This window comes from Catharus ustulatus, chromosome 32 (genome assembly GCF_009819885.2).
Source record: "Catharus ustulatus isolate bCatUst1 chromosome 32, bCatUst1.pri.v2, whole genome shotgun sequence".
NCBI lineage: Eukaryota > Metazoa > Chordata > Aves > Passeriformes > Turdidae > Catharus > Catharus ustulatus.
This window is the reverse complement of record NC_046252.1, coordinates 1309309-1336033: the sequence shown is the minus strand read 5'-3', so window position 1 is coordinate 1336033 and position 26725 is coordinate 1309309. Positions and strand designations below refer to the sequence as shown.

The following is a 26725-nucleotide window of genomic DNA, read 5'->3' as shown; positions in this document are numbered from 1 at the left end:
TGGGGGGAAAACCCCAAATCCCTGCTCAGGTGAGGCCAGTGACATCCAGCAGGGAGGTTTGGGGCTCTGCTCTGGCCCTGGGGAGGTTTGGGGAGGGTTTGGGGTCTCAGGGATTTGTGTGAGGATTCTGGTGAGGATTTTGGGGGCGCTCAGTGATTTCTGTGAGGATTTTGAGGAGGCTCAGGGATTTGTGTGAGGATTTTGGGGGGCTCAGTGATTTGTGTGAGGATTTTGGGGGGCTCAGGGATGTGTATGAGGATTCTGGGGGCTCAAGGAGAGGTTATAAAGATTTGGGGGGCTCAGGGAAGGGCTGTGAGGATTTTGGCATCTCAGGGAGAGGATGTGAGGATTTTGTGGAGCTCAGGGATTTGTGTGAGGATTTTGGGGTCAGGGATTTGTGTGAGGATTCTGGGGGGCTCAGGGATTTGTGTGAGGATTTAGGGGAGCTCGGGGAGGGGATGTGAGGATTTTGGGGGGCTCAGGGATTTGTGTGAGGATTTTAGGGGCACTCAGTGATTTGTGTGAGCACTTTGTGGAGCTCAGGGATTTGTGTGAGGATTTTGGGGGGCTCAAGGAGAGGTTATGAGGATTTTGGGGTCTCAGTGATTTGTGTGAGGATTTTGGGGTCTCAGGGATTTGTGTGAGGATTTTGAGGGGCTCAGGGAGGGGCTGTGAAGTTTTTGGGGGCTCAGGGATTTCTGTGAGGATTTTAGGGGCGCTCAGTGATTAGTGTGAGCACTTTGAGGAGCTCAGGCTCTCACCCAGTACAGCACATCGGTCCAGCCCTCCATGGTGATGCACTGGATTTGGGGGCTCAGGGAGGGGCTGTGAGGATTTTGGGGGGCTCAGAGATTTGTGTGAGGATTTTGGGGGGCTCAAGGATTTGTGTGAAGATTTTAGGGGCTCAAGGAGGGGTTGTGAGGATTTTGGGGGCTCAGGGATTTGTGTTAGGATTTAGGGGGGCTCAGGAATTTGTGTGAGGATTTTGGGGGCTCAGGGATTTGTGTGAGGATTTTGGGGGCTCAGGGATTTGTGTTAGGATTTAGGGGGGCTCAGGAATTTGTGTGAGGATCTGGGGGACTCAGGGAGGGCTTGTGAGGATTGTGGGGGGCTCAGGGATGTGTGTGAGCACTTTGAGGAGCTCAGGGATTTGTGTGAGGATTTTGGGGGCTCAGGGATGTGTGTGACAATGCTGGGGGGCTCAGGGAGGGGTTGTGAGGATTCTGGAGTCTCAGTGATTTGTGTGATGATTTTGAGGAGGCTCAGGGAGGGGTTGTGAAGATTTTAGGGGTGCTCAGTGATTTGTGTGAGCACTTTGAGGGGCTCAAGGAGATGTTACAAGGATTTAGGGGGGCTCAGGGAGGGGTTGTGAGGATTTGGGGTCTCAGTGATTTGTGTGAGGATTTTGGGGGGCTCAGGGATGTGTGTGAGGATTTTGAAGGGGTTCAGGGATTTGTGTGAGGATTTTGGGGGCTCAGGGATTTGTGTGAGGATTTTAGGGGCGCTCAGTGATTTGTGTGAGGATTTAGGGGGCTCAAGGATGTGTGAGAGGATTCTGGGGTCTCTGATTTGTGTGAGGATTTTGGGGTCTCAGGGATTTGTGTGAGGATTTTGGGGGGCTCAGTGATTTGTGTGAGCACTTTGAGGAGCTCAGGGATTTGTGTGAGGATTTTGAGGAGGCTCAGGGATGTGTGTGAGGATTTAGGGAGACTCAGGGAGGGGATGTGAGGATTTAGGGGGGCTCAGGGAGGGATTGTGAAGATTTTGTGGGGCTCATTGACTTGTGTAAGGATTTTGGGGGTCTCAGGGATTTGTGTGAGAATTTGGGGGACTCAAGGAGGGGTTGTGAAGATTTTGGGGGCTCAGGGATTTGTGTGAGGATTTTGGGGGCTCAGGGATGTGTGTGAGGATTTAGGAGCGCTCAGTGATTTGTGTGAGGACTTTGGGGTCTCAGGGATTTGTGTGAGGATTTAGGGGAGCTCAGGGAGGGGTTGTGAGGATTTTGAAGAGGCACAGGGATTTGTGTGAGGATTCTGAGGGGCTCAGGGAGGGGATGTGAGGATTTGTGGGGCTCAGGGATTTGTGTGAGGATTTTGAGGAGGCTCAGGGATGTGTGAGAGGATTTTGGGGTCTCAGTGATTTGTGTGAGGATTTTGGGGGACTCAGGGATTTGAGAGAGGAATTTGGGGGACTCAGGGATTTGTGTTAGGATTTAGGGGGGGCTCAGGGATTTGTGTGAGGATTTTGGGGGGCTCAGAGAGGGGCTGTGAGGATTCTGGGGTCTCAGGGATTTGTGTGAGGATTTTGGGGGCTCAGGGATTTGTGTGAGGATTTTGGGGGGCTCAGGGATTTGTGTGAGGATTTAGGGGGACTCAGGGAGGGGATGTGAGGATTCTGGGGTCTCAGGGAGGGGTTGTGAGGATTCTGGAGTCTCAGTGATTTGTGTGATGATTTTGAGGAGGCTCAGGGTGGGGCTGTGAAGATTTTAGGGGCGCTCAGTGATTTGTGTGAGCACTTTGAGGGGCTCAAGGAGATGTTACAAGGATTTAGGGGGGCTCAGGGAGGGGTTGTGAGGATTTTAGGAGTGCTCAGTGATTTGTGTGAGCACTTTGAGGAGCTCAGGGATGTGTGTGAGGATTTTGAGGGGGTTCAGGGATTTCTGGGAGGATTTTAGGGGTGCTCAGTGATTTATGTGAGCACTTTGGGGGCTCAGGGGTCTCACCCAATAAAGCACATCACTCCAGTTCTCCATGGTGATGAACTGCATTTGGGGACTCAGTGATTTGTGTGAGGATTCTGGGGGGCTCAGGGATTTCTGTGAGGATTTTAGGAGCGCTCAGTGATTAGTGTGAGGATTTTGGGGTCTCAGTGATTTGTGTGAGGATTTTGGGGGGCTCAGGGAGGGGCTGTGAAGATTTTGGGGGCTCAGGGATTTCTGTGAGGATTTTAGGGGGTCTCAGGGATTTGTGTGAGCACTTTGAGGAGCTCAGGAACCTCACCCAGTACAGCACATCGGTCCAGCCCTCCATGGTGATGCACTGGATTTGGGGACTCAGGGAGGGGCTGTGAGGATTTTGGGGGGCTCAGGGAGGGGATGTGAGGATTTGGGGGGCTCAGGGATTTCTGTGAGGATTTTAGGGGGGCTCAGTGATTTGTGTGAGCACTTTGAGGGGCTCAAGGAGATGTTACAAGGATTTGGGGGGGCTCAGGGAGGGGCTGTGAGGATTTTAGGAGCGCTCAGTGATTTGTGTGAGCACTTTGAGGAGCCCAGGAGCCTCACCCAGTAGAGCACATCGGTCCAGCCCTCCATGGTGATGCACTGGATTTGAGGGCTCAGGGAGGGGCTGTGAGGATTTTGGGGGGCTCAGGGATTTGTGAGAGGATTCTGGGGTCTCAGGGATTTGTGTGAGGATTTTGGGGGGCTCAGAGAGGGGCTGTGAGGATTCTGGGGTCTCAGGGATTTGTGTTAGGATTTAGGGGGGCTCAGGGATTTCTGTGAGGAATTTGGGGGGCTCAGGGATTTCTGTGAGGATTTTGGTTGGCTCAGGGATTTGTGTGAGGATTCTGGGGGTCTCAGGGATTTGTGTGAGGATTTTGGGGGGCTCAGAGAGGGGCTATGAGGATTTTGGCGGCTCAGGGATTTGTGTGAGGATTTAGGGGTCTCAGGGATTTGTGTGAGGATTTTGGGGGGCTCAGAGAGGGGCTGTGAGGATTCTGGGGTCTCAGGGATTTGTGTTAGGATTTAGGGGGGCTCAGGGATTTCTGTGAGGAATTTGGGGGGCTCAGGGATTTCTGTGAGGATTTTGGGGGGCTCAGAGAGGGGCTGTGAGGATTCTGGAGTCTCAGTGATTTGTGTGATGATTTTGAGGAGGCTCAGGGAGGGGCTGTGAAGATTTTAGGAGCGCTCAGTGATTTGTGTGAGGATTTAGGGGGGCTCAGGGATTTGTGTGAAGATTTTGGGGGCTCAGGGATTTGTGTGAGGATTCTGGGGTCTCAGGGATGTGTGTGTGGATTTTGGGGGCTCAGGGATATGTGTGAGGATTCTGGAGTCTCAGCAATTTGTGTGAGGATTTTGGGGGCTCAGTGATTTGTGTGAGCACTCTGAGGAGCTCAGGGATTTGTGTGAGGATTCTGGGGGTCTCAGGGATTTCTGTGAGGATTTTGGGGAGCTCAGGGATTTGTGTGAGGATTCTGGGGTCTCAGTGATTTGTGTGAGGATTTTGGGGGCTCAGGGATTTGTGTGAGGATTTAGGGGTCTCAGGGATGTGTGTGAGGATTCTGGGGGGCTCAGGGAGGGGCTGTGAGGATTTTGGGGGGCTCAGGGACGTGTGTGAGGATTTGGGGGGCTCAAGGATGTGTGAGAGGATTCTGGGGTCTCAGGGATTTGTGTGAGGATTTTGGGGGACTCAGAGATTTGAGGGAGGAATTTGGGGGTCTCAGGGATTTGAGGGAGGAATTTGGGGGTCTCAGGGATTTGTGTGAGGATTTTGGGGGCTCAAGGAGAGGTTATGAGGATTTTGGGGGACTCAGGGAGGGGTTGTGAGGATTTTAGGAGCGCTCAGTGATTTGTGTGAGGATTTTGGGGGGCTCAGGGAGGGGTTGTGAAGATTTTAGGGGGGGCTCAGTGATTTGTGTGAGCACTTTGAGGGGCTCAAGGAGATGTTACAAGGATTTAGGGGGGCTCAGGGAGGGGCTGTGAGGATTTTAGGAGCGCTCAGTGATTTGTGTGAGCACTTTGAGGGGCTCAGGGATTTGTGTGAGGATTTGGGGGGCTCAGAGAGGGGCTGTGAGGATTCTGGGGGCTCAGGGATTTGTGTGAGCACTTTGAGGAGCTCAGGGATTTGTGTGAGGATTTTGGGGGCTCAGGGATGTGTGTGACAATGCTGGGGGGCTCAGGGAGGGGTTGTGAGGATTCTGGAGTCTCAGTGATTTGTGTGATGATTTTGAGGAGGCTCAGGGTGGGGCTGTGAAGATTTTAGGGGCGCTCAGTGATTTGTGTGAGCACTTTGAGGGGCTCAAGGAGATGTTACAAGGATTTAGGGGGGCTCAGGGAGGGGTTGTGAGGATTTTAGGAGTGCTCAGTGATTTGTGTGAGCACTTTGAGGAGCTCAGGGATGTGTGTGAGGATTTTGAGGGGGTTCAGGGATTTCTGGGAGGATTTTAGGGGTGCTCAGTGATTTATGTGAGCACTTTGGGGGCTCAGGGGTCTCACCCAATAAAGCACATCACTCCAGTTCTCCATGGTGATGAACTGCATTTGGGGACTCAGTGATTTGTGTGAGGATTCTGGGGGGCTCAGGGATTTCTGTGAGGATTTTAGGAGCGCTCAGTGATTAGTGTGAGGATTTTGGGGTCTCAGTGATTTGTGTGAGGATTTTGGGGGGCTCAGGGAGGGGCTGTGAAGATTTTGGGGGCTCAGGGATTTCTGTGAGGATTTTAGGGGGTCTCAGGGATTTGTGTGAGCACTTTGAGGAGCTCAGGAACCTCACCCAGTACAGCACATCGGTCCAGCCCTCCATGGTGATGCACTGGATTTGGGGACTCAGGGAGGGGCTGTGAGGATTTTGGGGGGCTCAGGGAGGGGATGTGAGGATTTGGGGGGCTCAGGGATTTCTGTGAGGATTTTAGGGGGGCTCAGTGATTTGTGTGAGCACTTTGAGAAGCCCAGGAGTCTCACCCAATAAAGCACATCGGTCCAGCTCTCCATGGTGATGCACTGGATTTGGGGAGCTCAGGGAGGGGTTGTGAAGATTTTAGGGGTGCTCAGTGATTTGTGTGAGCACTTTGAGGGGCTCAAGGAGATGTTACAAGGATTTGGGGGGGCTCAGGGAGGGGCTGTGAGGATTTTAGGAGCGCTCAGTGATTTGTGTGAGCACTTTGAGGAGCTCAGGCTCTCACCCAGTACAGCACATCGGTCCAGCCCTCCATGGTGATGCACTGGATTTGAGGGCTCAGGGATGGGTGTGAGGATTTTGGGGGGCTCAGGGATTTGTGTGAGGATTTTGGGGGGCTCAGAGAGGGGCTGTGAGGATTCTGGGGTCTCAGGGATTTGTGTTAGGATTTAGGGGGGCTCAGGGATTTCTGTGAGGAATTTGGAGAGGCACAGGGATTTCTGTGAGGATTTTGGGGGGCTCAGGGATTTGTGTGAGGATTCTGGGGGTCTCAGGGATTTCTGTGAGGATTTTGGGGAGCTCAGGGATTTGTGTGAGGATTCTGGGGTCTCAGTGATTTGTGTGAGGATTCTGGGGTCTCAGTGATTTGTGTGAGGATTTTGGGGAGCTCAGGGATTTGTGTGAGGATTCTGGGGTCTCAGGGATTTGTGTGAGGATTTTGGGGGGCTCAGAGAGGGGCTATGAGGATTTTGGGGGCTCAGGGATTTGTGTGAGGATTTAGGGGTCTCAGGGATGTGTGTGAGGATTCTGGGGGGCTCAGGGAGGGGCTGTGAGGATTTTGGGCGGCTCAAGGATGTGTGAGAGGATTCTGGGGGTCTCAGGGATTTGTGTGAGGATTTTGGGGGACTCAGAGATTTGAGGGAGGAATTTGGGGGTCTCAGGGATTTGTGTGAGGATTTTTAGGGGCTCAGGGATTTGTGTGAGGATTTTGGGGGACTCAGGGATTTGAGGGAGGAATTTGGGGGTCTCAGGGATTTGTGTGAGGATTCTGGGGTCTCAGTGATTTGTGTGAGGATTTTGGGGGGCTCAGGGATTTGTGTGAGGATTTTGGGGGCTCAAGGAGAGGTTATGAGGATTTTGGGGGACTCAGGGAGGGGATGTGAGGATTTTAGGAGCGCTCAGTGATTTGTGTGAGCACTTTGAGGGGCTCAAGGAGATGTTACAAGGATTTAGGGGGGCTCAGGGAGGGGCTGTGAGGATTTTAGGAGCGCTCAGTGATTTGTGTGAGCACTTTGAGGGGCTCAGGGATTTGTGTGAGGATTTGGGGGGCTCAGAGAGGGGCTGTGAGGATTCTGGGGGCTCAGGGATTTGTGTGAGCACTTTGAGGAGCTCAGGGATTTGTGTGAGGATTTTGGGGGCTCAGGGATGTGTGTGACAATGCTGGGGGGCTCAGGGAGGGGTTGTGAGGATTCTGGAGTCTCAGTGATTTGTGTGATGATTTTGAGGAGGCTCAAGGAGGGGCTGTGAGGATTTTAGGAGCGCTCAGTGATTTGTGTGAGCACTTTGAGGAGCCCAGGAACCTCACCCAGTAAAGCACATCGGTCCAGCCCTCCATGGTGATGCACTGGATTTGGGGGACTCAGGGAGGGGTTGTGAAGATTTTGGGGGCTCAGGGATTTCTGTGAGGATTTTAGGGGCGCTCAGTGATTTGTGTGAGCACTTTGAGGAGCTCAGGGATTTGTGTGAGGATTTTGGGGGCTCAGGGATTTGATTGAGGATTCTGGGGGGCTCAGGGAGGGGCTGTGAAGATTTTAGGGGTGCTCAGTGATTTGTGTGAGGATTTTGGGGGGCTCAGGGATTTGTGTGAGGATTTTGGGGGCTCAGTGATTTGTGTGAGGATTTTGGGGGGCTCAGGGATTTGTGTGAGGATTTTAGGAGGGCTCAGTGATTTGTGTGAGGATTTTGGGGGGCTCAGGGATTTGTGTGAGGATTTAGGGGGGCTCAGGAATTTGTGTGAGGATTTTAGGAGGGCTCAGTGATTTGTGTGAGGATTTTGGGGGGCTCAGGGATTTGTGTGAGAATTTGGGGGACTCAAGGAGGGGTTGTGAAGATTTTGGGGGCTCAGGGATGTGTGTGAAGATTTTGAGGGGGTTCAGGGATTTCTGTGAGGATTTTAGGGGCGCTCAGTGATTAGTGTGAGCACTTTGAGGAGCTCAGGGATTTGTGTGAGGATTTTGGGGGCTCAGTGATTTGTGTGACAATGCTGGGGGGCTCAGGGAGGGGTTGTGAGGATTCTGGAGTCTCAGTGATTTGTGTGATGATTTTGAGGAGGCTCAGGGATGTGTGTGAGGATTTTGGGGGCTCAGGGATTTCTGTGAGGATTTTAGGGGTGCTCAGTGATTTGTGTGTGCACTCTGAGGAGCTCAGGGATTTGTGTGAGGATTTTGGGGGCTCAAGGATGTGTGAGAGGATTCTGGGGTCTCAGGGATTTGTGTGTGGATTCTGGGGTCTCAGGGATTTGTGTGAGGATTTTGGGGGACTCAGGGATTTGAGGGAGGATTTTGGGGGGCTCAGGGATTTGTGTGAGGATTTTGGGGTCTCAATGATTTGTGTGAGGATTTGGGGGGGCTCAGGGATGTGTGTGAGGATTCTGGGGGCTCAAGGAGAGGTTATGAGGATTTTGGGGTCTCAGGGATTTGTGTGAGGATTTTGGGGGACTCAGAGATTTGAGGGAGGAATTTGGGGGTCTCAGGGATTTGAGGGAGGAATTTGGGGGTCTCAGGGATTTGTGTGAGGATTCTGGGGGGCTCAGGGAGGGGTTGTGAAGATTCTGGAGTCTCAGGGATTTGTGTGAAGATTTTGGGGGTTCAGGGATTTCTGTGAGGATTTTAGGGGTGCTCAGTGATTTGTGTGAGCACTTTGAGGGGCTCAAGGAGATGTTACAAGGATTTAGGGGGGCTCAGGGAGGAGTTGTGAGGATTTGGGGGCTCAGGGATTTCTGTGAGGATTTTAGGGACACTCAGTGATTGTGTGAGCACTTTGAGGAGCCCAGGAGCCTCACCCAGTACAGCACATCGGTCCAGCCCTCCATGGTGATGCACTGGAACACGGTGAGCATGGCGAAGAAGAAGTTGTCGAAGTTGGTGATGCCGCCGTTGGGGCCCTCCCAGCGGCCGCGGCACTCGGTGTTGTTCTGCAGGCAGGCGCGGCCGTGGCCCGAGAAGGCGCAGGGGGACGGATCGTCCTCCGACTCCAGGTCTGGGGACAGGCGACAGCGGGACCTGGGGACAGCTCCGGGCGGGGCGAGCCCGCTCGGTGCCCTCACACAGCTCCGGGGACAGCTCTGGTGACAGCTCTGGGGACAGCTCCGGGGACAGCTCTGGGGACAGCTCTGGGGACAGCTCTGGGGACAGCTCTGGAGACAGCTCCTGTCCCCACCCACAGCTCCGGGGACAGCTCCGGGGACAGCTCCGGGGACAGCTCTGGGGACAGCTCTGGGGACAGCTCCGGGGACAGCTAAGGGACAGCTCCGGTGACAGCTCTGGGGACAACTCCGGGGACAGCTCTGGGGACAGCTCCGGGGACAGATCCTGTCCCCTCTCCTGTCCCCTCTCACAGCTCCTGTCCCCTCTCAGCTCCTGTCCCCTCTCCTGTCCCCTGTCAGCTCCTGTCCCCTCTCCTGTCCCCTCACAGCTCCTGTCCCCTCTCACAGCTCCTGTCCCCTCTCCTGTCCCCTCTCCTGTCCCCTCTCAGCTCCTGTCCCCTCTCCTGCCCCATCACAGCTCCTGTCCCCTCTCCTGTCCCCTCTCACAGCTCCTGCCCCATCACAGCTCCTGTCCCCTCTCCTGCCCCATCACAGCTCCTGTCCCCTCTCCTGTCCCCTCTCACAGCTCCTGTCCCTTCTCCTGTCCCCTCTCCTGTCACCTCTCCTGTCCCCACTCACAGCTCCTGTCCCCTCACAGCTCCTGTCCCCTCTCCTGTCCCCTCTCCTGTCCCCTCTCACAGCTCCTGTCCCCTCTCCTGTCCCCTCACAGCTCCTGTCCCCCTCACAGCTCCTGTCCCCTCTCCTGTCCCCTCTCACAGCTCCTGTCCCCTCTCCTGTCCCCTCACAGCTCCTGTCCCCTCTCCTGTCCCCTCTCACAGCTCCTGTCCCCTCTCCTGTCCCCACTCACAGCTCCTGTCCCCTCACAGCTCCTGTCCCCTCACAGCTCCTGTCCCCTCTCCTGTCCCCTCACAGCTCCTGTCCCCTCTCCTGTCCCCTCTCCTGTCCCCTCACAGCTCCTGTCCCCTCTCACAGCTCCTGTCCCCTCTCCTGTCCCCTCTCACAGCTCCTGTCCCCACTCACAGCTCCTGTCCCCTCTCACAACTCCTGTCCCCACTCACAGCTCCTGTCCCCATCACAGCTCCTGTCCCCATCACAGCTCCTGTCCCCTCTCCTGTCCCCTCTCCTGTCCCCTCTCACAGCTCCTGTCCCCTCACAGCTCCTGTCCCCATCACAGCTCCTGTCCCCTCTCCTGTCCCCTCACAGCTCCTGTCCCCACTCACAGCTCCTGTCCCCTCTCCTGTCCCCTCTCCTGTCCCCTCTCACAGCTCCTGTCCCCACTCACAGCTCCTGTCCCCTCTCCTGTCCCCTCACAGCTCCTGTCCCCTCACAGCTCCTGTCCCCTCTCCTGTCCCATCACAGCTCCTGTCCCCTCTCACAGCTCCTGTCCCCACTCACAGCTCCTGTCCCCTCTCCTGTCCCCTCTCCTGTCCCATCACAGCTCCTGTCCCCTCTCACAGCTCCTGTCCCCTCTCCTGTCCCCTCTCAGCTCCTGTCCCCTCACAGCTCCTGTCCCCTCTCCTGTCCCCTCTCCTGTCCCCTCACAGCTCCTGTCCCCTCTCCTGTCCCCTCTCCTGTCCCCTCACAGCTCCTGTCCCCTCTCCTGTCCCCTCTCACAGCTCCTGTCCCCTCTCAGCTCCTGTCCCCTCTCCTGTCCCCTCTCCTGTCCGCTCTCCTGTCCCCTCTCACAGCTCCTGTCCCATCACAGCTCCTGTCCCCTCTCCTGTCCCCTCTCCTGTCCCCTCACAGCTCCTGTCCCCACTCACAGCTCCTGTCCCCTCTCCTGTCCCCTCTCAGCTCCTGTCCCCTCTCCTGTCCCCTCACAGCTCCTGTCCCCTCGCCTGTTCCCCACTCACAGCTCCTGTCCCCTCTCCTGTCCCCTCTCCTGTCCCCTCTCCTGTCCCCTCTCACAGCTCCTGTCCCCTCACAGCTCCTGTCCCCTCTCCTGTCCCCTCACAGCTCCTGTCCCCTCTCACAGCTCCTGTCCCCATCACAGCTCCTGTCCCCTCTCCTGTCCCCATCACAGCTCCTGTCCCCTCTCCTGTCCCCTCACAGCTCCTGTCCCCTCACAGCTGCTGTCCCCAAGTGTAATTCCTGTCCCCGCTGTCCATTCCCTGTCCCTGAGCTCCTCTCCCACCTGCACTCAGACCCCTGCTGTCCCCACTCTTGTCCCTCCCGGCTGCTCACACCCTGATGTTGCTGTCCCAGGAGCCTTGTAGGGGATCAGGGGTGCTGGGGTGTTCTGGGGGGCTGCTCAGGGAATTCAGGGGTTTCTCAGTGTGTTAAGGACCCCCAGGGACACCTCCTGAGGGATCCTCAGTGCTGGGGAGGTCTCAGGGGTTTTAAGTGAATCTCATTGAGGGCTGTCCCTGGGTGATGCTGGGGCAGGGTGGTGCTTTAAGGGGGTCTCAGTGTGTTAAAGAGCCCCAGAACTGCTGGGGTGTCCCTGGGGGATCCCCAGTGCTCAGGGGGGATGATATCAGGAGTTTTAGGGTGTCTCAGTGTGAGGTGAGGGTGGGGCTTTATGGGGGTCTCAGACTGTTAAAGAGACCCAGAACCCTGCTGAGGTGTCCCTGGGGGATCCCCAGTGCTCAGGGGGGATGATCTCAAGAGTTTTAGGGTGTCTCAGTGTGGGATGTCCCTGGGGGAACCTCAGTGCTCATGGGGGATAATCTCAGGAGTTTTAGGGTGTCTCAGTGTGAGGTGTCCCTGGGTCTCAGGAGTTTTAGGGTGTCTCAGTGTGAGGTGTCCCTGGGTCTCAGGAGTTTCAGGGTGTCTCAGTGTGAGGTGTCCCTGGGGGATCCCCAGTGCTCAGGAGGGATGATCTCAGGAGTTTTAGGGTGTATCAGTGTGGGGTGTCCCTGGGTCTCAGGAGTTTTAGGGTGTCTCAGTGTGGGGTGAGTGTGGGGTTTTAAGGGGGTCTCAGTGAGTTAAAGAGCCCCAGAACCTGCTGGGGTGTCCCTGGGGGATCCCCAGTGCTCAGGGGGGATGATCTCAGGAGTTTTAGGCTGTCTCAGTGTGGGGTGAGGGTGGGGCTTTAAGGGGATCTCAGACTGTTAAAGAGCCCAGAACCTGCTGGGGTGTCCCTGGGTCTCAGGAGTTTTAGGGTGTCTCAGTGTGGGGGTGTCCCTGGGGGATCCCCAGTGCTCAGGGGGATGATCTCAGGAGTTTTAGGGTGTCTCAGTGTGGGGTGAGGGTGGGGCTTTAAGGGGGTCTCAATGTGTTAAAGAGCCCCAGAACCTGCTGAGGCATCCCTGGGGGATCCCCAGTGTTCAGGGGGATGATCTCAAGAGTTTTAGGGTGTCTCAGTGTGGGGTGTCTCAGTGCGGGATCCCCAGTGCTCAGGGGGGATGATCTCAGGAGTTTCAGGGTGTCTCAATGTGAGGTGTCTCAGTGTGGGATCCCCAGTGCTCAGGAGAGATGATCTCAGGAGTTTCAGGGTGTCTCAATGTGGGATGTCCCTGGGGGAACCCCAGTGCTCATGGGGGATGATCTCAGGAGTTTTAGGGTGTCTCAGTGTGGGGTAGGGTGGGGTTTTATGAGGGTGTCAGTGTGCTAAAGAGCCCCAGAACTGCTGGGGTGTCCCTGGGTCTCAGGAGTTTTAGGGTGTCTCAATGTGGGGTGTCCCTGGGTGATCCCCAGTGCTCAGGGGGGATGATCTCAGGAGTTTTAGGGTGTCTCAGTGTGGGATGTCCCTGGGGAATCCCCAGTGCTCATGGGGATGATCTCAGGAGTTTTAGGGTGTCTCAATGTGGGATGTCCCTGGGTGATCCCCAGTGCTCAGGGGGATGATCTCAGGAGTTTTAGGGTGTCTCAGTGTGAGGTGAAGGTGGGGTTTTATGAGGGTGTCAGTGTGTTAAAGAGCCCCAGAACCTGCTGGGGTGTCCCTGGGTCTCAGGAGTTTCAGGGTGTCTCAGTGTGGGATCCCCAGTGCTCAGGGGGGATGATCTCAGGAATTTCAGGGTGTCTCAGTGTGGGGTGTCCCTGGGGGATCCCCAGTGCTCAGGGGGGATGATCTCAGGAGTTTTAGGGTGTCTCAATGTGAGGTGTCCCTGGTGGATCCCGGTCCCTGGGCTGGGACACCTGAGAGCACTGAGGGACCCCTGAGCAGGATCCCTGACTCTGGGGGTGTCCCAGGGCAGGGGGGGACACCCGGGGTGACCCCCCTGTGCCTACCAGAGCCGATGAAGAAGCAGGTCTTGTGCATGCGGCCGATGAAGAGCTCGAGGCCGATGATGGCGTAGATGATGATGACGAAGAGTACGAGCAGCGCGATGTGCAGCAGCGGCACCATCGCCTTCATGATGGAGTTGAGCACGATGTGGAGGCCTGGGGGAGGCACGGGGGGGTCGGCAGGAGGTTGAGGAGGACCCCAAACCCCCCCATTCCCTGCGGGGTCTCACTGGGGACGCCGGAGACGAGGCGCAGCGGGCGCAGCACGCGGAAGGCGCGCAGGGCCTTGACGTCGAAGCCGCCCGGTTTGCCGCTCATGTGGTGAGCGTCGCCCGGTTTGTGGGACACCTGCTCCAGGATCACGCTGAACAGCCTGTGGGGACATCAGAGTGTCACTCAGCTCTGTCCTCACCTCCTCACCTGGCTGTCCCCGTCCCCAGAGAGGCGCTGACCCCACGATGACGATGACGAAGTCGAGCAGGTTCCAGCCGTTGCGGATGTAGGCGCTGGGGTGCAGCACCAGCCCGTAGGCGATGATCTTCAGGAACGTCTCCACCGTGAAGATGATGAGGAACACGTACTCCACCTGCTCCTGGAGGGGGGACACGGCGGGCAGGGGTCACCCAGTGTCCCCTTCCCCTTTTGGGGACCCTCCTACCCCGACACCCTGACCCCTTTTTCAGGAGGGCGTTGCAGGACAGCTCTGTCCCCTCTCTGCTCACGGTGTCCCCTTCCCTGGGGATCAGGGACATTTCCTGTCCCCTCTCTGCTCACGGTGTCCCCTTCCCTGGGGATCAGGGACATTTGAGGACCCTCATTGATCCCCCCCCACCCCTTCCAGCACCCCCAGGGGATGTTCGGGGATCCCCCTCCCAGGATGTTCTGCTGAGAGATGTTTGTCCCTTTTTGGGGACAAGAGAGGGGACACTTAGGAACCGCCCTACATCCCCTTCCTTTTGGGGACAAGGACACTCGGGGACCCCTCAGCCCCTCCCACCTGCCAGCGCCCCCCTCCCCTGGGTACAACACTTCAGGACCCCCCCTCAGGACCACCCTCAGCTTTCCCTTTGCCCGTGCACGAGTGACAGGGGGGACATTTGGGGTGTCATGCCCCAGTGGCTCCTCCCTCGGGGTGACAAGGGACATTCCCCCCCCTCCCCCCCCTCCCAGTGTCCCCTCTGTGGGTGACTGGGGCGGCTCAGCCGGGATTAACCCCCCCGGCGGCGGCAAAGCGGATTAAGGAGCGGCACAGAAGTGTGCCAGGGGACACGTGTGACACACCGACCCCCCCCGCCGTGTCCCCGCACGGTGCCACCTCTGTCACCTCCAGCCCCACCACGAGGTGTCACCGCCCAGCCCAGGAGCAGTGAAGGTGCTGGCAGGGTGGGGGGCGTCCCCCGTTCCTGGGGGGGTCTGGGGGCGCTCACCAGGTTGTGGTTGGAGGCGTTGGAATCATCCTCGGGGAAGGGGATGTAAACCCCCAGGGCCACGCAGTTGGCGAAGATGGTGGCGAGGATGAGGATGTCAAAGGGTCTGGGGGGAAAAGGGGGGGGTAGCAGGTGTGGAGGGGTCCCCAAACCCCCCTGAGCCCCCCCAAACTCCCCAAATTCCCACTCACTCCCACTCCACGATGCTGATGGTGAACCCCAGCCCCCCAAAGCCCCCCGAAGCCCCCGAGCCCCCCACTCACTTCCACTCCACCATGCTGATGCTGGCCCCCCAAACCCCCCCACCCCCCCCAAACCTCCTCAGCCCACCCAAAGCCCCCCAAGCCCCCCACTCACTTCCACCCCATGATGCTGATCCTGGCCCCCAGCCCCCCTAAACCCCCCCCCGAAGCCCCCCAGCCCCCCACTCACTTCCACTCCACCATGCTGATGCTGGCCCCCAGCCCCCCCCAAACCTCCCCAGCCCCCCAAAATCCCCCCAGCCCCCCCTAGCCCCCCACTCACTTCCACCCCACGATTCTGACAGGGGCCCTCAGCCCCCCCCAGCCCCCCACTCACTTCCACCCCACGATGCTGACAGTGGCCCCCCAAACCCCCCAGTCCCCCCAAACCTCCCCAGCCCCCCTGAAGCCCCCAAAGCCCCCCCTGAGCCCCCCAGCCCCCCACTCACTTCCACTCCACGATGCTGATGGTGGCCCCCAGTCCCCAAAGCCCCCCCAACCCCCCCCAAATCCCCACTCACTTCCACTCCACGATGCTGATGGTGGCCCCCAGCCCCCCCCAAACCTCCCCAGGCCCCCCAAACCCCCCAAGGCCCCCCCAAAGCCCCCCAAATCCCCCCACTCACTTCTACCAGACAATGCTGATGGTGTCCCTCAGCCCCTCCAAACCCCCCTGAGACCCCCCAGCCCCCCACTCACTTCCACTCCACGATTCTGACAGTGGCCCCAAACCCCCCCCAGCCCCCCACTCACTTCCACTCCACGATGCCGATGGTGGCCCCCAAAACTCCCCAAAACCCCCCCAAATTCCCCCAGCCCCCCACTCACTTCCACTCCACAATGCCGATGGTGGCCCCCAGCCCCTCCAAATCCCCCCAGCCTCCCTGAGCCCCCCACTCACTTCCCACGATTCTGACAGTGGCCCCCAGCCCCAGAAATCCCCCCAAACCCCTCCAGCCCCCCCACTCGCTTCCACTCCAGATGTTGATGGTGGCCCCCAGCCCCCCCCAAACCTCCCCAGATCCCCCAAATCCCCCCAACCCCCGAGCCCCCCATTCACTTCCACTCCACGATGCTGATGCTGGCCCCCAAAATTCCCCAACCCCCCCCCAAATTCCCCCAGCCCCCCACTCACTTCCACCCCACGATGCTGATGCTGGCCCCCAGCCCCCCCAAACCCCCCAGCCCCCCCTAGCCCCCCACTCACTCCCACTCCACGATGCTGACAGTGGCCCCCAGCCCCCAAAATCCCCCCAAACCCCCCCAGCCCCCCACTCACTTCCACTCCAGATGTTGATGGTGGCCCCCAGCCCCTCCAAACCCCCCAAAGCCCCCCACTCACTTCCCACGATTCTGACAGTGGCCCCCAGCCCCAAAATCCCCCCCAAACCCCCGAGCCCCCCACTCACTTCCACCCCACAATGCTGATGGTGTCCCCCAGCCCCCCCAAAACCCCCCAGCCTCCCTGAGCACCCCCAGCCCCCCTGAGCCCCCCACTCACTCCCACTCCACGATGCTGATGGTGGCCCCCAGCCCCCCCAAACCTCCCTAGCCTCCCCAAACCCCCCCAGCCCCCCACTCACTTCCACTCCACGATGCTGATGGTGGCCCCCCAAACCCCCCCACCCCTCCAAACCCCCCCAGCCCCCCCAAAGCCCCCCAGCTCCCCACTCACTTCCACTCCACGATGCTGATGGTGAATCCCAGCCCCCCAAATCCCCCCAAACCCCCCAGCTCCCCACTCACTTCCACTCCACGATGTCGACGGTGGCCCCCAAACCCCCCAAACCCCCCCAAACCCGCCAAAGCCCCCCCAAATTCCCACTCACTTCCACTCCACGATGCTGATGGTGGCTCCCAGCCCCCCTCAAACCCCCCCAAGCCCCCCCAAACCCCCCGAGCCCCCCACTCACTTCCACTCCACCATGCTGATGGTGGCCCCCAGCCCCCCCAAAACCCCCCAGCCCCCCACTCACTTCCACTCCACGATGGTGATGGTGTCCCCCAGCCCCCCAAAACCCGCCTGAGACCCCCCAGCCCCCCACTCACCTCTACCAGACAATGCTGATGGTGTCCCTCAGCCCCTCAAAGCCCCCCTGAGACCCCCCAGCCCCCCACTCACTTCCACTCCACAATGCTGATGGTGGCCCCCCAAACCCCCCCAGCCCCCCAAAACCTCCTCAGCCCCCCAAACCCCCCAAGCCCCCCACTCACTTCCACTCCACGATGCTGATGGTGCCCCCTAGCCCCCCCAAACCCCCCCAAACCCCCCAAAGATCCCCCCAAATCCCCACTCACTTCCACTCCACGATGCTGATGGTGAACCCCAGCCCCTCCAAACCCCCCTGAGAATCCCCCAAATCCCCCGAGCCCCCCACTCACTTCCACTCCACAATGCCGATGGTGGCCCCCAGCCCCTCCAAATCCCCCCAGCCTCCCTGAGCCCCCCACTCACTTCCCACGATTCTGACAGTGGCCCCCAGCCCCAAAATCCCCCCCAAACCCCCGAGCCCCCCACTCACTTCCACCCCACAATGCTGATGGTGTCCCCCAGCCCCCCCAAAACCCCCCAGCCTCCCTGAGCACCCCCAGCCCCCCTGAGCCCCCCACTCACTCCCACTCCACGATGCTGATGGTGGCCCCCAGCCCCCCCAAACCTCCCTAGCCTCCCCAAACCCCCCCAGCCCCCCACTCACTTCCACTCCACGATGCTGATGCTGGCCCCCAGTTTCCCCAAACCCCCCAGCCCCCCACTCACTTCCACCCCACGATGCTGATGGTGGCCCCCAAAACTCCCCAAAACCCCCCCAGCCCCCCACTCACTTCGACTCCACGATGCTGATGGTGGCTCCCAGCCCCCCTCAAACCTCCCCAGTCCCTCCAAACCTCCCCAGCCCCCCCAAATCCCCCCAAGCCCCCCACTCACTTCCACCCCACAATGCTGACAGTGTCCTCCAGTCCACCCAAACCCCCCCAGCCCCCCACTCACTTCCACCCCACGATGCTGATGGTGTTCCCCAGCCCCCCCAAACCTTCCCAAACCCCCCAAAGCCCCCCCAAATTCCCACTCACTTCCACCCCACGATGCTGATGGTGAATCCCAGCCCCTCCAAACTCCCCCAGACCCCCCCCTAGCCCCCCACTCACTTCCACTCCACGATGCTGACAGTGGCCCCCAGCCCCCCCAGCCCCCCCAAACCCCCCAAAGCCCCCGAGCCCCCCACTCACTTCCACTCCACGATGCTGATGCTGGCCCCCAGCCCCCAAACCCCCCCAAACCCCCCAAAGATCCCCCCAAATCCCCACTCACTTCCACTCCACGATGCTGATGGTGGCCCCCCAAACCCCCCATCCCCCCCCGAGCCCCCCACTCACTTCCATTCCACGATGCTGATGGTGTCCCCCAGACCCCCCCAAACCTCCCCAGGCCCCCCAAACCCCCCAAAGCCCCCCCAAAGCCCCCCAGCCCCCCACTCACTTCCACTCCACGATGCTGATGCTGGCCCCCAGCCCCACCAAACCCCCCCCAGCCCCCCCAAATCCCCACTCACTTCCACCCCACGATGCTGATGGTGCCTCCCAGCCCCCAAACCCCCCCAAACCCCCCAAAGCCCCCCAAATCCCCACTCACTTCCACTCCACGATGCTGACAGTGGTCCCCAGCCCCCCCAAATCCCCACTCACTTCCACTCCACGATGCTGATGGTGGCTCCCAGCCCCCCCAAACCTCCCCAGATCCCTCAAATCCCCCCAACCCCCCTGAGCCCCCCACTCACTTCCACTCCACGATGCTGATGGTGCCCCCCAGCCCCCCAAACCCCCCAAAGCCCCCCCAAACCCCCCAGCCCCCCACTCACTTCCACTCCACGATGCTGATGGCCGCCCGGCGGATGGGGTTGTTGAGTCGGAGGCAGAAGAGGGCGCGGGGGGAGCGATGGACACCCCCGGTGCCCCCCTGACCTTTGTGTTTGGGGTGGGGGGGGCGGCGCTGTCGCTGCCCCGGGGGGGTCCCGCCGCCCCCCGCCCCCCCGGGGCCATCGCTGGAGCCCCAGCCCAGGGGCTGCCCCATGGCCTCGGCCAAGGGTGACAACTCCTTGGGGGGGCCTGTGGGGGACAAGGGGTGGTCAAGGATAGCGAGGGACCCTCCCCCCAAAACCATTCTGAGACCCTCAAACCCTCCTGCTCCTTCCAAGAGCCTCACACCCCTGAACACACCAATCCCGTAGAGCAGAATCCCTTCCAAGTCTTTCTGGGACCCTTCCAGACTGCTCCTGTCTCCCCCGGATTCCTCCTGGACACCCCCAACCCTCCTGAAACCCTTCAAACCCTCCTGAGCCCCCCTAAATCTCCCAGGACACCCCCAACCCTCCTGAAACCCTTCAAACCCTCCTGGATCCCCCAACCCCTCCTGAAACCCTTCAAACCCTCATGGACACCCCCAACACCTCCTGGACCTCCTCAAACCCTCCTGGGCAGCCCCAAAACCCTCCTGAACACCCCACATCCCTCCTCAAACCCTTCAACCCCTCCTGGACACCCTCCAAAACCCTCCTGGACCCCCCAAAACCCTTCTAAAACCCTTCAAACCCTCCTGGACACCCCAAACCTTCCAGGAAACCCCCAAGCCATTCTGAAAACGTTCAAACCCTTCTGGGCTCCCCCAAAACCCTCCTGGACACCCCCAAACCCTCCTTAAGCCCTTCAAACCCTCATGGACCTCCCCAAAACCTTCCAGGGGCTTCTGAAACCCTTCAAACCCTCATGGACCCCCCAAAAAACCCTCCTGGACACCCCCAACCCCCTTACAAAAGCCTTACAAAACCTCCTGGACACCCCAAAACACCCCTGCCACCCCCAAACCTTTCAGGACACCCCAAACTCCTCCTGAAATCCTTCAAACCCTCCTGGACCCCCCAAAACCCTCCTGAAACCCTTCAAACCCTTCTGGGCACCCCCAAACCTTCCAGCCCTTCTGAAACCCTTCAAACCCTCATGGACCCCCCAAACCCCTCCTGGACACCCCAAACCCCTCCTGAAACCCCTCAAACCCTCCTGAGCCCCGCCACACCTTCCAGGACACTCCCAAGCCCTTCTGAAACCCTTCAAACCCTCCTGGACACCCCCAAAATCCTCCTGGACACCCCCAAACCTTCCAGGACACCCCCAGGCGCTTCTGAAACCCTTCAAACCCTCCTGAGCCACCCAAACCCTTCCTGGACTTCCTCAAACCATCCTGGGCCCCCCAAAAACTCTCCTGAAACCCTTCAAACCCTCCTGGACCTCCCAAACCCCTTCCAAAACCCTTCAAACCCTCTTGGACCCCCCTAAAACCCTCCTGGGCACCCCCAAACCTTCCAGGACACCCCCAGGCGCTTCTGAAACCCTTCAAAGCCTCTTGGACCCCCCAAAACCCTCCTGGACACCCCCAACCCCTTCCAAAACCCTTACAAAACCTCCTGGACACCCCAAAACACCCCTGCCCCCCCCAAACCTTTCAAGACACCCCAAACCCCTCCTGAAATCCTTCAAACCCTCCTGGCCCCACCAAAAACCGTCCTGGAGCCCCCCAAAACCCCTTCTGGACCTTCTCAAACCCTCCTGAGCCCCACAAAACCTTCCTGGACACCCCCAAACCTTCCTGGACACCCCCAACCTCTCCTGGACCTCCTCAAACCCTCCTGGGCGCCCCAAAACCATCCTGGACCCCACCAAACCCTCCTGAAACCCTTCAAACCCTCCTGGACACCCCAAAAACCCTCCTGAAATCCTTCAAACCCTCACAGACCCCCCAACACCTCCTGGACACCCCAAAACCTTCCAGGACACCCCCAGGCGCTTCTGAAACCCTTCAAACCCTCATAGACCTCCCCAAAACCGTCCTGGACACCCCCAAACTCTCCTGACACCCTTCAAACCTTCCTGGGCCCCCTCAAAACCCTCCTGGACACCCTAAAACCCTCCTGGACATCCCAACCCCTCCTGGACCTCCTCAAACCTTCCTGAGCCCCCCCAAACCTTCCAGGACACCCCAAATCCCTCCTGAAACCCTTCAAACCCTCCTGGACACCCCAAAACACCCCTGCCCCCTCCAAACCTTCCAGGACACCCCCAACCCCTCCTGAAACCCTTCAAACCCTCCTGGACAACCCAAACCGTCCTGGACCCCCCAAACCCCTTCTGGACCTCCTCAAACACCCCTGCCCCCCCAGAACCCCTTCCAAAACCCTTCAAAGCCTCGTGGACCCCCCCAAAACCCTCCCGGACACCCCCAACCCCTCTACCCCGCAAACCCTTCCAACCCTGGGACCCCCAGACACGCAGTGCCCACCTCTGAGCCCCCATCCCATAAACCACGGACCCTCAGGAACACTCAGGGACCCCCCCAAACCCTCAGAGACCCCCCCTCAAATCCTCAAAGCCCCCCAGACTCACCCTCTCCGTTCTCCTCTGACTCTGACATGCTGGGGGGGTTTGGGGGGGCTTCTGGAGGGGTGGGGGAGGTTTGGGGGTGTCTGGGAGGGATGGGAGGGGGGTCCAAAGGAATTTCAAGGGGATTTGTGGGGTCTGTTGGGGTTTGGGATCATCGAGGGGGTGGATTGGGGGGCGGTCGGGGGAGTTTAGGGGGGTTTAGGGGGGTTCGGGGGTATTTAGGGGGGTCCGGGGGTGTTTAGGGGGGATCAGGGGACTTCTGGGGTGTTTAGGGGGGATCAGGGGGGTTCGGGGGTGTTTTTTTATGGGGGGTTTGGGGGTGTTTAGGGGGGATCAGGGGGGTTTGGGGGTGTTTAGGGGGGATCAGGAGGGTTCTGGGGTGTTTGTTTAGGGGGGGATTTGGGGGTGTTTAGGGAGATTTGGGGGTGTTTAGGGGGGTTTAGGGGGGTTCGAGGGTGTTTAGGGGGGATCAGGGGGGTTCAGGGCTGTTTGTTTAGGGGGGTTCAGGGGTATTTGGGGGTGTTTAGGTGGGTCGGGGCTGTTTGGGGGGGTTTAGGGGGGTTGGAGGGTGTTTAGGGGAGATCAAGGGGGTTCTGGAGTGTTTGTTTAGAGGGTTTCAGGGGTATTTAGGGGGGTTCAGGGGTGTTTGGGGGTGTTTAGGGGGGATCAGGAGGGTTCTGGGGTGTTTAGGGGGGTTCGGGGGTGTTTGGGGGGGCTCAGGGGGCTCGGGGGGTTTGTTTAGGGGAGGTTCGGGGTTTTTAGGGGGTTCAGGGGTATTTAGGGAGGGTTCGGGGGTGTTTAGTGGGGATCAGGAGGGTTCGGGAGTGGTTTTTTGGCGGGGTTCAGGGGTGTTTGGGGGTGTTTAGGGGGGTTCAGGGGGGTTCGGGGAGGTTGGTTTAGGAGGGTTCTGGGGTGTTTAGGGGGGTTCAGGGGTGTTTGGGGGGTTTAGGGGGGATCAGGGGGGTTCGGGAGTGGTTTGTTTAGGGAGGTTTGGGGGTGTTTAGGAGGGTTCTGGGGTGTTTAGGGGATTCAGGGGGGTTTGGGGGGCTCAGGGGGTTCAGGAGTGGATTTTTAGGGGGGTTCAGGGGTGTTTAGGGAGGGTTCGGGGGTGTTTAGGGGCGATCAGGGGGTTCGGGAGTGTATTTTTGGGGGGTTCAGGGGTGTCTGGGGGGATTCAGGGGTGTTTAGGGGGATTCAGGGGGGTTCGGGAGTGGTTTTTTAGGGGGTTTCAGGGGTGTTTGGGGGGTTTAGGGGGGCTCAGGGGGTTCGGGAGTGGATTTTTAGGGGGTTTCAGGGGTCTCTGGGGCGGCTCGCGGAGTCTGCAGGCACCGGGATCTCTCCGAGGCCTCCCCAGGGCTCGTCCCTGCTCGTCCCTGCCGGGGATTATCGGGGATTAACGGGGGGGGGCTCGGGGACAGCGCTGCCCACGTGTCCCGGAACACGCGTGGGAGAGGCCGGGACAGAGAGGGGACGGGGACGGGGACAGGTGTGGGACAGGTGTGGGGATGGGACAGGTGTGGGGATGGGGACAGGTGTGGGGATGGGGACAGGTGTGGGGACAGGTGTGGGATGGGGACAGGTGTGGGGATGGGGACAGGTGTGGAGATGGGGACAGGTGTGGGGATGGGGACAGGTGTGGGGACAGGGACAGGTGTGGGGATGGGGACAGGTGTGGGGATGGGGACAGGTGTGAGGATGGGACAGGTGTGGGGGTGGGGACAGGTGTGGGGACAGGGACAGGAGTGGGGATGGGGACAGGTGTGGGGACAGGTGTGGGGATGGGGACAGGTGTGGGGGATGGGGACAGGTGTGGGGATGGGGACAGGTGTGAGGGATGGGGACAGGTGTGGGGGATGGGGACAGGTGTGGGGATGGGGACAGGTGTGGGGGATGGGGACAAGTGTGGGACAGGTGTGGGGTTGGGGACAGGTGTGGGGACAGGTGTGGGGATGGGACAGGTGTGGGACAGGTGTGGGGATGGGACAGGTGTGGGGATGGGGACAGGTGTGGGGACAGGTGTGGGGATGGGACAGGTGTGGGGACAGGTGTGGGACTGGGACAGGTGTGGGGGATGGGGACAGGTGTGGGGATGGGGACAGGTGTGGGGATGGGGACAGGTGTGGGACAGATGTGGGGGATGGGGACAGGTGTGGGGATGGGACAGGTGTGGGGATGGGGACAGGTGTGGGGACAGGTGTGGGGATGGGGACAGGTGTGGGGATGGGGACAGGTGTGGGACAGATGTGGGGGATGGGGACAGGTGTGGGGATGGGACAGGTGTGGGGATGGGGACAGGTGTGGGACAGGTGTGGGGATGGGACAGGTGTGGGATGGGGACAGGTGTGGGGACAGGTGTGGGGGTGGGGACAGGTGTGGGGATGGGGACAGGTGTGGGACTGGGACAGGTGTGGGGATGGGGACAGGTGTGGGGATGGGGACAGGTGTGGGGACAGGTGTGGAGATGGGGACAGGTGTGGGGATGGGGACAGGTGTGAGTGATGGGGACAGGTGTGGGACAGGGACAGGTGTGAGTGATGGGGACAGGTGTGGGACAGGTGTGGGGATGGGACAGGTGTGGGGACGGGGATGGGACAGGTGTGGGGATGGGGACAGGTGTGGGGATGGGACAGGTGTGGGGACAGGTGTGGGGATGGGGACAGGTGTGGGACTGGGGACAGGTGTGGAGATGGGGACAGGTGTGGGGATGGGGACAGGTGTGAGTGATGGGGACAGGTGTGGGACAGGGACAGGTGTGAGTGATGGGGACAGGTGTGGGGACAGGTGTGGGACTGGAACAGGTGTGGGGATGGGGACAGGTGTGGGATGGGGACAGGTGTGGGACAGGGACAGGTGTGGGGATGGGGACAGGTGTGGGGACAGGTGTGGGGATGGGGACAGGTGTGAGGGTGGGACAGGTGTGGGGACAGGTGTGGGACAGGTGTGGGGAACTGGGACAGGTGTGGGGATGGGGACAGGTGTGGGGATGGGGACAGGTGTGGGACAGATGTGGGGGATGGGGACAGGTGTGGGGATGGGACAGGTGTGGGGACAGGTGTGGGGGACTGGGACAGGTGTGGGATGGGGACAGGTGTGGGGATGGGTCAGGTGTGGGGACGGGGACAGGTGTGGGACAGGTGTGGGATGGGGACAGGTGTGGGATGGGGACAGGTGTGGGACTGGGACAGGTGTGGGGGACAGGGACAGGTGTGGGGACAGGTGTGGGGATGGGGACAGATGTGGGGACAGGTGTGGGGATGGGGACAGGTGTGGGGGATGGGACAGGTGTGGGGGTGGGGACAGGTGTGGGATGGGGACAGGTGTGGGACAGGTGTGGGGATGGGGACAGGTGAGAGGGACAGGGACAGGTGTGGGGATGGGGACAGGTGTGGGGACAGGTGTGGGAACTGGGACAGGTGTGGGGATGGGGACAGGGACGGGGACAGGTGTGGGGATGGGGACAGGTGTGGGGACAGGTGTGGGACTGGGGACAGGTGTGGGGATGGGGACAGGTGTGGGGATGGGGACAGGTGTGGGGACAGGTGTGGGGATGGGACAGGTGTGGGGACAGGTGTGAGGGTGGGACAGGTGTGGGGGATGGGGACAGGTGTGGGGAATGAGGACAGGTGAGAGGGATGGCGTCACACCCATGTGAAGGGACAGGAACAGGTGTGTGAGGGACGCGATGCCACCACATCCCACAGGTGTCACACTGTCCCCAACAGGCGCCATTTTCCCCTCAGACCCCACAGCTGCCATTTCCACAGAATCACACAATTGTTCAGGTCGGATAAAACCCCCAAAACCATCGGCTCCCCTCGTTCCTCCTGCACTGCCAGGGCCACCCCTGAACGTGTCCCCAGCTGCCACATCCACACATTTCTCCCCTCAGCCGCCCCTCACAGGTTCCATCTCCCCGACCGCCCTCATGGGCTCCGTCTTCCCCCTCAGCAGCCCCACACGTGACATTTTCTGCTCTCCCACCCCTCACGGGCACCGTTTTCCCCTCAGACACCTCCTGGATGCCATTCCTTCCCCTCATCCCCTCATCCCCTCACGGCCTCCCTCACACCCCGCCCGCCATTTTCCCACCCTTCGCGCCCCTGCAATTTCCCGCCACAAGCCGCTGCCTACAACTCCCATCATGCTCCGCTACCGCCGCCTACAATTCCCGTCATGCTCCGCTACTTCCGCCTACAACTCCCATCACGCTCCGCCATTGCCGCCTACAACTCCCGTCATGCTCTGCTACTGCCGCCTACAACTCCCATCATGCTCCGCTACTGCAGCCTACAACTCCCATCATGTCCCGCGCTTCCACCGCCTCTGCCTACAACTCCCATCGTGCCCCGCGCGCGGCGCCTCGCCCCTTTCCCCTCACGTGACCGCGGCGGTCGCGCGCTGGGTGCGGGAGCCCCCCCGCTCTCTCCTCATTCCCCCCTCCCGCAGAATTTGGGGACCCCCCCGAGCCCCCCCAGCCATGGAGGAGGTGGACAAGATCCTGATCCACTCCCTGCGCCAGGCGGGGACGTGAGTGGGGCGGGAACGGGAGGATTTGGGTGGGGGGGACCCGACCCGCGGGGATATGGGGGGGTGGGGGGTCAGGGTGGGGGAGCCTGGGGGGGGGGGTCTGGGGAATCTGGGGAGTCTGGAAGGGCAGAGGGACACCCCGATGGAGTTTGGGTGGGGGTCCCTGGGCGAGATTCGGGGGTCTGACTGGATATTTGGGGGTCCCTGAGAGGGGGATTGGGCGCAGACCCTTTTGGTGGGGGTAGATTTGGGGGGTCTCTGGGGGACACGAACACTTTTGGGAGTCTGGGGGAAGATGGGGTGTGGGGGCTCACCCTGAGGGTTTGGGTTATGGGATTGCTGTGCCCCGCGGGGAGGGGGAGTCAGGATTTGGGGGTGCCCAGGGAGGGGCTGTCAGGGTCTGAGGATGCTCAGGGTCTGGGGGTGTTCGGGGTCTGGGGGCTGTCAGGGACTGGGGGTGCTCAGGGTCGGGGGATGCTCAGGATCTGGGGGCTCTCAGGGTCTGGGGGCTCTCAGGGTCTGGTGGCTGTCAGGGGTTTGGGGGTGCTCAGGGTCTGGGGGTGTTCAGGGTCTGGGGGCTCTCAGTATTTGGGGGTACTCGAGGTGTCCCCACAGCCATTCCCCACATGGAAGGGGCTGTCAGGGTCTGAGGGCTGTCAGGGTCTGGGGGCTGTCAGGGTCTGGGGGTGCTCAGGGGGTCCCCACGGCCGTGCTCCCCCCCAGGGCCGTGCCCCCCACATAGAGGGGACTGTCAGGATTTGGGGGCTCTCAGGGTCTGGGGGCTCTCAGGGTCTGGGGGTGCTCAGGGGAGTCCCCACAGCCGTGCCCCCCACATGGAGGAGGCTCTCAGGGTCTGGGGGCTGTCAGGATTTGGGGGTGTTCAGGGGCTCCCCACAGCCGTGCTTCCCCCCCAGGGCCGTGCCCCACATGGAGGGGGCTGTCAGGATTTGGGGGTGCTCAGGGTCTGGGGGTGTTCAGGGTCTGGGGGCTCTC

The 26725-nt window shown here is 60.1% G+C and overlaps 2 protein-coding genes across 2 annotated transcripts in view; one reads left to right on the top strand and one right to left on the bottom strand.

Moving 5' to 3' along the window:
• Positions 1–21236, bottom strand: part of CACNA1F (calcium voltage-gated channel subunit alpha1 F) — a 77706-nt gene extending 56470 nt beyond the window's left edge. Inside the window, exons 1-7 of the mRNA XM_042780086.1 lie at positions 21209–21236; positions 18634–18880; positions 14535–14640; positions 13560–13699; positions 13338–13480; positions 13111–13263; positions 8674–8870 (exon numbers count right to left, since the gene is read on the bottom strand). Coding sequence (XP_042636020.1) covers positions 8674–8870; positions 13111–13263; positions 13338–13480; positions 13560–13699; positions 14535–14640; positions 18634–18880; positions 21209–21236 — 1014 coding nt within the window. The remainder of the gene's footprint in view (positions 1–8673; positions 8871–13110; positions 13264–13337; positions 13481–13559; positions 13700–14534; positions 14641–18633; positions 18881–21208) is intronic.
• Positions 21237–25572: 4336 nt separating this feature from the next.
• Positions 25573–26725, top strand: part of CCDC22 (coiled-coil domain containing 22) — a 42437-nt gene continuing 41284 nt past the window's right edge. The window contains exon 1 of the mRNA XM_033083573.2: positions 25573–25732. Within this exon, the coding sequence (XP_032939464.1) occupies positions 25683–25732 (50 nt within the window). The 5' untranslated portion in view covers positions 25573–25682. The remainder of the gene's footprint in view (positions 25733–26725) is intronic.